The 11,021-nt window shown below is 32.0% G+C and overlaps 1 protein-coding gene across 1 annotated transcript; it reads right to left on the reverse strand.

The window, feature by feature from the left end:
* Positions 1-238: 238 nt before the first annotated feature.
* On the reverse strand, positions 239-7,616 carry MSTN (myostatin). The gene is made up of 3 exons (XM_072612662.1): positions 6,982-7,616; positions 4,741-5,114; positions 239-2,376 (listed from the first exon to the last, which is right to left on the reverse strand). The coding sequence occupies exons 1-3, from the start codon at positions 7,406-7,408 to the stop codon at positions 1,996-1,998; spliced, it is 1,182 nt and encodes a 393-aa protein (XP_072468763.1). The 5' UTR covers positions 7,409-7,616; the 3' UTR covers positions 239-1,995.
* Between the last annotated feature and the right edge of the window lie 3,405 nt (positions 7,617-11,021).

Genomic DNA, 11,021 nt, shown 5'->3' on the forward strand with positions numbered 1-11,021 from the left:
TCCTCAAATCAGTGTACGCTATATAATTCTAGTATCTTATACTCCTGTCCATTGCAATTTGCTTGGAAAACAGCACCCAGGTCAACATAAAGGGAAACAGATGCAATCAATTATTTGCTTTTGTAGTGCCAAATAATATGGACCATGCTTTCGAAAGAAAGTCCTCTCAGAACTCAAACAGCTTGACAATTTCTAAATCTTTGTAAATGAGTAATTTATGTTTTCATTTTGAATAAAAATTTTAATGTTAAATATTTAGAATTTTATAAAATATAAGTTAGAGGGAAAAAGAGGAAGAAAATTAACAGGTTGATATTTTACTATAATCTCCAACAATAAAGAATGATAAGTTGAAAACCAGAAATCCAGAATACATCATTGTAACATAAGAACTTTAGCATCTTACCATAGAGGTGAAAGCAGGTTAACATGACTTATGGTGATTTTCTACACATTTGATGCCAAAAAATTTCCCTTTGAAATAAGTACATTTAAGCCAATTTAAAAATCCGGATTTATAAAATATAAGTATATGAAGAAGTATATTTAGTATAGAATTACAAAAAAAATTTGCAATATTTTATTGAAAAGATCAACAGTTTGCTTTTCTGCCTACAGAGACAATAAAATTAAAGCTTTTTGGTATGGTCAATAATGTTTATCAGTACAGCATTAAAATCATGGAACGTTATGGTTTTATTATATTGACAGTAAACCATCAAAATTGCATATTCACATTATACAGCCATTGTGACTCCATATGAGGATGTCAGTAATGTAAAAAAATATAAAATGATTGTAATGTAACCATCTAACTATTGGCATATGGATTTTTTTCAAGTCCACTATTTAATTGCTAATAAAATTTGTTCTGCAAGCAATCATGTTTCATAATTGAAGACATGTTTTTGTGCCTTAATACAAAATTTGAAATTTTCTTAGTATAAACATATACCAACAGTAAATAAAAAAGGAAACATTATTTACAAAAGTCTTGTATACATATTACATAAATGCAATTGTATCAAAGTATTTTTATACAACATTGATAGAACCATTGATTTGCATTGGTTGGTTTTAGTGCAAACTGCAGTATTGATTTTTTTTTTAAAAGCAGGCTATAATTTTGAATTAGAATTTATACTTTTCTTATTAGTTAACAACAAAAATAACAGTTGATCTTTATGTAGCACTTCAAGGTTTGTCAAGTGCTTATTAGTGTCCTGTTGCCTTCTAGTAGACTGCAGACCGTCCAGGGATGTTACAAACTTGAAAGCTGACAACTAAAAGAAAACTTTCTCTTTTCATTAAAGAAACCCTACTCCTTTTGAAGGTACCTGAGTAAAGGGGAAACTTTATATTTTGCTGGATACTTGCAACCAGATAACATATTTCTTTCAGCCTATTGTATTAGCACCATTATTTTAGATTATCAACATACTGTACTAATCATTACAGGAATGGAACCATGAATATAGTGTACCATCCCTAATTTCTGTATTCTTCTATTTTCATGGAATTTCATCTTACCAAGTATACTGTCATACACTAAAAATTCAAGTGTTTGAGGAAAATTCAAATGATGTTATGCAACAATTCTACATTATCCCATTATGGAAACTTTCTGACTGATATTAAATGAATCTGTGAAAAAATGCATTTTAAAGTTCACTTTTTTTAATTCATCGGGACACGAGGAGAGTTGCTTTTATTTACCTGCATATGATTGATGATAGATGATCATATCTGAATTGTTATTTCCTTCCTGTTTAAAAAGGAAATTACAATATTTTGATTGCAACTTTTCTTTTGAAGGTTAAATACCAACCATTGCATTCATTCTCTTCTTCTAGTTCATATATGGTAGCTTGTGCCTTGGTGAATCTGTAATGTACTCTAGGCCTTTTGTCACCTATTGTACATAATTTCACAGTTTCAAAAATTGGTGAGGGGAAACCTTCCATGTTTTATGAAGTAATGAAGCTAACACAAAGCTCATGAGCACCCACAACGGTCTACTACCATGGCTGGAATTTTTCCATATATTATTTGTTCTTTTCCGTTAAAATATAACATATTTATTGGGGACATCTTAGTAGGAGTACAGCAGGGTCCTGCTGAACCTCTAGGATTTGCTTGGTGAACAAGATGAGTGTGAGGATATTTTTGTAGAAATACAAATTCACATTCTCCAGAGCAGTAGTTAGCCTTATATCTTTTGGGTGCAATAATCCAGTCCCATCCAAAAGCTTCAAAATCTACTGTTAGTGGATAACGGCAGCATCGAGATTCTGTTGAGTGTTCATCACAATCAAGACCAAAATCTCTTCTAGATCTTTTTGGCGTGTCTGTAACTCTGACCTCTAAAAAGGGGTTCTGTGTAAAGAATGGGAAAAGAATTGAAAATATAAATCAAATAATTCACATTGAAATAATTCCCTGGAATCAGACAAGGCATTCCTCAAAAGAGAAAACTAATCAAGCAAATCATTTTACAAATACTCTTGCCTGAAAAAAAAATTCTCTTTAAAAGATACTACAACATTTAAGGAATTCTTCATTGGACTTGATCTCCTCTTTCTGATCCAGGAAAATGAAATAGTACACCCTTCCTTGAGAGGAGAGACTATCATTTATATTTGTATCCATCACAACCACTAGCATAGTGCCTCCCACATGGTAGGCACCCTCCCTCCAGCAGTTTTTTTTTTAAGTGAATGAATGAATGAATGAAGATAAATATGGCTCAATTACCCAAAGTGACTGGACTTAAAGCGTGATGATTTCTGGGAATCATATAGATGTAGTCATACTATAACCGCTTTTGTCCAAGTCTTCCTCCCACAATGAAACTTAAATTTTCAAGCCATAGTAGATACAAGTTACATTCAAGCAAAGGTATATGTGTATGTAAATAATACATATTATGATTGGGGCAGTCAGAGAGAGAGGTCAGGAGTTGGAAGAGAAGTAAATACAAACAGAGATATTATAGAATCATAAACTCTGGGCTGAAAGGGACCTTAGATGCCATCAAGTCGAACTCCTTCATTTTCAGATGAGTAAAGTGAGAACCAAAGAAGTGAAATTATCTGTCCAAGGTCAAAAAGAAGCACCTGAACAGGGATTTGAATCCGTCTTCCCTGACTAAACGTGAAGCTTGTTCCACTGAGAAGTGTTGCCTCTTTAGTCATTTTTGATCTTTTGAAGGAGTATCTCTTAATAGATTTGTGTTAGTCATTTTCTCTCCCACCACTTATAGATGAGAATCATCTTTTTTGATTTTTTTAAATATTGAGAAATCTGATTATCAAATTGGAGTGTGTGTGTGTGTGTGTCTATGTGTCTGTGTGTCTGTGTGTATCTTTGGAACATTAATAGCCATAATAACTATCCTACAAGGGGATAATAAAAAATATTGGCACAAAAATGGGATCTTTTTTTAAAAAATGTAACTTGAAGCCCATTTTGAATGTTTGAATATTCCTGTATTGATACCATGTGATCTGAATGGTAATTACATTAAGAAAAACAGCATTACTTTAAAAACAAATAATGAATTAGCAAATCCAGGGCATTATTGATTGTATATAATATATTATTCATGGGGAAATATTTTTGTTACATGAAAGAAATTTGATCCAGTACTCTAGATTAACATTTCAAATTTTTGAGTTAAGATTGATCGTATTTGAACATTTATTTTAAAAGGCATTATAATGTTTGATAACAGAATATTTCTGATATAATTCTATTAGCAAAGAATAATGAACAGATAAAATGCACAGTAAATAAATTCATGGTAATAGAAGCAATGATATAGAGAATATAGAATTGTAAATAATTCCTAATTGATTTCTTTGAATTTGAGAAGATAATTTATTAGTTTTCTCTCATAATATATATGTGATTATCTTCTGCTGAAGTTAATATCAAATTAGTTTTCCAAGTACACACTACTTTTAAAAAAGGATAAAGTTGATCCCAAGAACCAGGATGGAAATTTAAAATTTTCCATACATAATCTACAATGGAATATTTTACAATGTTGGCAATATACAGATCAATATATGGAAATATTTCTATAGACAGAAAGTGATAATTATGATTACTTTAAAAAACTTTACCAAATATAAGCACAAATATACTCAGTTAATTGTAGTAATCAAAAGCAATTTCTTTTCATAGTTATAATTCATTAAAAATTGTTTTATTCTAGAATAAAACAGATTCAATACATCTGGAAAACTTCTGAAAAAGAATGTTTTGGTGTGTTTGGTAGGTACTAGATCCCACTATAAGAGTTTTATGGGGTTTTTGTGAATATTACACTTATTAATAATATAAAACTTAGAATTTGTCACTACTAAAGGTACTTATGAAAATTGCTTACTGGTAAATAATTCAAAGAAGCTAGTGTATTTTCCCTCTTAATTTAAAATAAAAGACTTCCACTGATGAATGGACTAAACCAAGAAAGGATCTAGAAAATATGAAGTCAGGTTAATTTATTCTGGTGAGTACAGGGATGACATTGGAGAAACATCTCTATGACTGGTCTGTGAGGTTAAAGAAATGATACTCCCACCCCCCTTTTCATTTTAACCCACATTGAATGAACACTTTTAATATTATTAATAGAATTTTTATAAAACATGATAACTGAAGAAACATACTTTAGAATGTCCCTATCACAGGAAAAATGCTATTAAAGAGGGTTTTTTTTCAGGTATTACTTACCAATCCATCTTCACCTAGTCCTGGGAAGGTGACTGCAAGATCATGACCATTCTCATCTAAAGCTTTGATTTCAAGGCCTAAGTTGGATTCAGGTTGTTTGAGCCAATTTTGCAATACTGTCTTCACATCAATACTCTGCCAAATACCAGTGCCCGGGTTCATGTCAAGTTTCAGAGATCGAATTCCAGTATATCTTGTACCATCTTTCATGGGTTTGATGAGTCTCAGGATTTGCACAAACACTGTTGTAGATTTCTTGACAGGCCTCAGATATATCCAAAGTTGAGCCTTTACTACTTTATTGTACTGTATTTTAGAGCTAAATTTAAAGAAGCAACATTTGGGTTTTCCTTCCACTTGCATTAGAAAATCAGCTATAAATGAATGTTTAGAAAAAAAATTACTGAATGAAGTATCCACAAAATCAAATTCCAAAACTTCAAATAAATTAACAAATTAATGAACTATTCTCTTGATGGAATATTGGTTCCCATAAAGTATGAATATATCATGTTTTGATACTGAGTTCTGTATAGAATTTCATTCATTAGAAAAAACCCAAAACATACTTTACAATTACCTTTTTCAGTTCTTAAATTTACATCCTTTTTTTCAACTGGTTAGAAATGGATTTCTTATTGCCAGAAAAATTCTAGAAAGGAACGAACTCTGGTTGAAATTTTAAAATGATGACGATTAGAGAGAACAAGAGACACCGTGGAGGAACATCCACTTAGAATTCTTTGGGAATCTGAGTAGTTACACTTACTGAGCAGCTGTACCAATCAGTCTGGAGGAAGGAACCCTTCCCCCCAGGCCTGAATTACCTGGGGACAAGGCACACTGTGCTACTTACTGAGCCTTTGGAATGAGTAGAAAAAAATTAATCCTTTCTTATGTTCCAGTTCTGACCTATAATTTTCAAAGAATGAAACTAAACAAGTGATTCATAATACTTATTCATGATATTTTCTAGATAACTAAAAGTTGGAACATATCTCCATTAATGCTAAAATATTATTTTTAAGCAGAGATGACTGCAAACAGAGCAATTATACTAGCAATTTGTTTCTTTACAGTATCTTAAAACTGCAAAAAATGGAGGGAGGTAAATCTCTAGTTAAACTGTTGGACAATGTTGCCTTAAAGAAAGCGTATTGTGATTATAATTTACTTATTTAAATAGGAAATCTAATATTTAATAGCTGTTTTAGTTCTCTAGGTTGAAGTGACAGCAAGCTAGATCACAGGCTCATGACCTAGAGCCTTTTATATTCAGCCCCTTCTATTAAGGTACCAGTTTTGATTTTAGTGATGTGTGTGTCTGTTCTTTAGAGCCTGATATAAATGCATGATATGAATTGTATAATATTCTAGAAATATAATAGACAGCACTCTCAAAAAATAGTGGGTTTTGCAAGTTATTAATTGTTCAGCACTAAGTGTATAAATAGAAATGTAGAGACTGTGCACTCTTAATGATAGCTTGATGGTCATAGTAGGACAAGTAATTCAGGTGCATGCTACCTTGTTTCTCTTTCAGGCATTTCACTATTAGTTATTACTCATCCAGATACAATTAGATTATTATTATGATTACATTTCTTCTCTTTATGATATACTCTTTATTTTACCTTTTGTGAACATGTTAAGTGTAACAGCTTTCATAGCTAAATAGCTTAATTGCTGAAGAATACACAGGAATCAAATTAGTATTGGCAAATATATATTTTAAATATTGTGCAATCAAGAAAAAAATGAGATTTTAAAAATAGACCCAGTTAGCAAACTTCTTTCAATTTTATTAGAAAGATGTCTAATACTATTAATATATCTTTCAAGCAACCAGACAACTAAGAATCTTATTGTGTTGTCTGTGTACATTGTTTACATTTTAAAAATTCTGGTCTTTGTGTTAGTCAAAGATTAGCAGAGGAAGCCTGAGTATATTGTATTTACCATACCGTAGTCAAGCTAAATAACTTTAATGCTGTTCAAGCATTTTGTTATTTGTTCCAGTGTAACAAGGAAGAAATTAAATAGTGTAGCAGAATAAAAATAATTCCACTGTTATTGGCATTTTGCTCGTAAAACTCTTAGAGAAAAAAAAATTCTCCCTCCCACTTACATACTATAGCCAGCAGCCTGTTAAAAGCAACTGAGAAGAGATCTGTTTCTCATAAACGCTAGGACAACTGTCAGCAGAATTATGGATATGCACACACAAAAAAAGCTACTTACACTCCGTAGGCATAGTAATAATTGTTTCAGTTGTAGCGTGATAATCATCATCTTCCAAAGAACCATCACTGCTGTCATCTCTCTGGACATCATACTGATCAATCAATTCCCGGAGTGGAGGAGCTTTGGGTAAAAGTTGTTTTATAGCATCCCTGCTAATATTAGGAGCTGTTTCTAGCCGAAGTTTACTAAGGATTTGAATTTTGATGGCTTCTATTCTTGAAGATTTGGTGTTTTGTCTCCATGTACATGCATTACATAGTCCATCTTTTGCCACATTCTCTTTTTGCTCGCTGCTCTCATTGAGATCCACGGGACCAGCTACAATCAGCATAAACAGGTAAATATAAACATAGATTTGTAATTTTTGCATGATCTTGCAATCAGTGTAGTATTTCCCCCTTTTTTTCTTTGCTCTTCTATGCATGTAACACCAAGCCAATTTTTAATGCATGTAACGGCTGAGAGACAACGTGCCACACCAGTGAATCTTTTATACTGTATTCCAAGTGGCTTTTTATATTCCAACTTTGATGAGACACGTGTCGTCAGGATCTATGATTGGCTCTTGCTCCAACAATGAATCTAGCTGTCAGAGGTTAAAACCCTGTCTGTCACAAGTCACTAAACAGTATTTTGTTACAGTCAAGGGTGAGCTGATTCATTTGACCACTTCATAAAAGAAATAAATCTGTAAATAGTGAAAGATATATGTGACATTTTAAAGAGACGTGTTAACAATAACAAACCAAATTTAAAGAATGTGAATCTATATGTAACTTGAAAGCAACAATTTAAATAGATTTCATTTAAACTCTATACTTAAAATATGACAGCTTGTTCTCTCAGAAATTAACATCATTTCATGCTACATACTAGCACTTAAAGCACAGAAAAATTATACTTCTTATGCATAATTAATCTCTTAGTTTTAATGCTATGTTTTTAGAAAAGTACCAGTTAGGAAGAAATGAATTAAAGAGGGAAAAGTAAGATTTTTATATTGGTGAAAATAATTTCATCATGTTTTCTAGTGAAATCTCTTAGTTCTTAAATGATTTCTGCTATATCTTAGATAATATAATTTCTGATATTTACTTCAAGTTACACTACTACTAATATTTTGGTATTTTTTGATGTGTGAATAGAATTTTAAAAATACTTAATGACCATTCTAATCATTAGAATTTCTCCTAATATTAGGTAGCTTATATTTGATTTTATATTCCTAGTCTAAGGGCAGGTACTTAGAATCTCTAGATTTTATATTTCTTCATTGTTATCACAAAAGACATAATGTCACCTAATAAAAACAAAACTCTGAAGCAGGAATCCAAAAAGCTGAGTCTGTGCTGCTCAGAATTTTATGGCATTGTATATAAATCATGTAATCAATGTGTGATTTTAAGTGAAGAAGAGAATCATCTATTCCTTCTTCAGAATTTATGAAGATTAAACAGGCTAGACTTTTATTTGGAATAGAAATAATCTGGTCTCACCTCTTCATTGTAAGCTTAGAAGAAGGAGATCTGAGAGGTAAAGAACCTTGTCAAAAGCTTCTCAGTGAATTATTGACAGTCAAGGACAAGAACCCAGGTTTCCTTATTCCCAATTTAATTTACTTTTCTCTATACTATGCTGTTAATGTGTTCCTATATAGGAAGAGGATAGGAGAAAGAACAGACACCTGAGCCATATCATTGCATACCACTGTATAAATATATATACATGTGTATATATGTATGTGCATTTATATGTGTGTGTCTATAGACACATATGTATATGTGCAGTTTATGCATTTATTATACACACACAATTCTTTTGATCTTTTTCCAGTACTCATAATGGGTTTACACTAAGTTATCCATATTAGAGGGATCAGAGGCAAATGGCAAAATTGGGCAGAGAACTATACATTTTATCTCTCATAAGCTAAGTTGGCCTATGTAGTGAGCAAACCATCATAGAATTCTAAGTTGAATGACTCGTTTATAAAAGATATCTTTTCCCCCCAAGGATCATAGTGGTCCACATCAGATTCTTCAAGACATCAGTATCTTATCATTAATAAATTATTGTTTTAGAATGTTTAGATGGTTACTTAGTGATTTCAAAAAGTTGAGTATATTTTAGAAGTTTTTATGATAGAAACATATCTGTCAGATATTTATGGACATATGTATGTATTAATTGAGAAAAATGTTATATGATTCATTTGATCTTTATCAGTTAAGACTAAGGCAACCACATGCCCAGGGTCATATAATTTTCTTGGTATATAAATACCCAGTTTCAATTTTAGGAAGGTAGATGGTTTTTCTTGATCAAGACTAAATTTTTCTTATAATCACAGTATCCTTTTTGATCAATCCTAGATAACACATCTTTGTTTGTCCATAGGTAGGGACTTGGCAATGTTAAATGATCATCTCTGTATACTTTCAAAGCCCTCAGAACATTTATACATGTTTGAAGGAGTTTGTTCTAACATTTTTGTTAAAGAATTAGGGGACCATAAAAAAATTATCTTTTCCATGTGCTAGAATTGCTCCTGGACAGGTGATCAGATTAGATGATCTCTAAAGTTCCTTGCAGTTCTAATATTTCCTGAACTTATAACTGTCATGCTATAGTTGAAAAACTGCATGTTTTCTCTTTCTAGGCCTTTGTGGTATGAAACATTGTTGTAATCTAAGTTCCATTGTAGATACAGGCTTCAAAAGAACATAAAACACAAGGAATAAATCAAAAGATTTGGTATTTCCAAAAATATAATGACTATTATTCATCAGTGAATGAATTTTGAGCTGTATAGAATTTCAAGATTATTTATTTCTTCTCCACCAGGAGGAGCAGTGATTACAACCATACTAGGTCAACAACTCTAGGAAATCCTAGAGTATGAAATTCTAGAACTTCTACCTGCTATGCACTGGGCTTGATGCCATGAGAAGTCTGAGGAAAAGAAATTTTTTTCAGATGATTTAGCTTGGGCTCTCCTTCTTGGTCTTGACTTTGTGTTTTATTCAGCAATCTTGAAAGGCTTTCCCCATGCAGTCAAAATTCAAGAGTAAAAACTGCATCTGACTAGACATTGATTCTCTACTGGATAGTATATTCATATGGGATTGGACCTGGTATTAGTAGAACCAAGAGTGCTGAATTTGGAGTCAAAGGATACTGCTTCAAATCCTCACTTTGCCACTGTGTGACCTAGAGCAAATCTCTTAGCTTTCCTCATGATGACTTTCCTCATCAAGAGATGAGGAATTGGATTAGTTGCATGCTAAGGTCCCTTCCAGTTGTAAATCTGTGATCCTATCATCTATAGATATAAATGGTAAAAAACATTTCTCATCTTTTTAGGATGTGAATACCAATGCTTTAATGTAGCTACAAATCACTTTAAGGAGGTAAGTGTGGTCTAAAGATAAGGATCCAATTCATGGAGCAGAAGTTTCTTAAAGTGTTCTAGGTCTAACTCCTTAAAGTCAGTGAGTACCTTTTAGTGAATTTAAAGCAGTAACTTGTAGCAGTACTAATGATGCCAGAGTGGATTACCTCCATTCGTTAGATCACCTTGATAACGAGATCAAAGGAGTTAACATGTAGAGTGTTTTGCAAACTTTAAAGCATTATAAAAGTTAACCATTGTTGCTGCTATTGATGCCATTTAGTTCCTAGGTGAGCCATGCACAATTACAAGGACACAGACCTCGAATACTTGAGTACTCTTACAAACCTCTGCCCTTATTTGGAAAGGGGAGTAAGATAATGTGAATGAACTATTAAAAAAATTTAATTATCATTATTCATAGAATAAAGTTGGGTCTGATTTAATTTGAAGTGTAAATGGTGACCATCAATATTGTCATTTTATAAAAATTGGTTATTTTATGACTGTAAAGATATTCTTAGAATAGGGACCGACTTGTGATTTTATTGAGATTTAAGGAACTCACAGACAAGAAAACTCCCTTTACTACTTCAGGTTAGCACCTTCCTTACAATTTATAATATTAGAGAATGACCAGAGTACT

The sequence above is a fragment of the Notamacropus eugenii genome, chromosome 5, assembly GCF_028372415.1.
Source record: "Notamacropus eugenii isolate mMacEug1 chromosome 5, mMacEug1.pri_v2, whole genome shotgun sequence".
In the NCBI taxonomy this organism is placed as follows: domain Eukaryota; kingdom Metazoa; phylum Chordata; class Mammalia; order Diprotodontia; family Macropodidae; genus Notamacropus; species Notamacropus eugenii.

Bases quoted from the DNA above. Each gene is read 5' to 3' on its own strand.
- MSTN (XM_072612662.1), bottom strand. From the start codon at position 7,408: ATGCATAGAAGAGCAAAGAAAAAAAGGGGGAAATACTACACTGATTGC. The intron at 5,115-6,981 runs GTAAGTAGCTTT...ATTCATTTATAG, and splicing joins TATTACTATGCCTACGGAGT to CTGATTTTCTAATGCAAGTG. The intron at 2,377-4,740 runs GTAAGTAATACC...TTCTTTACACAG, and splicing joins GACTAGGTGAAGATGGATTG to AACCCCTTTTTAGAGGTCAG.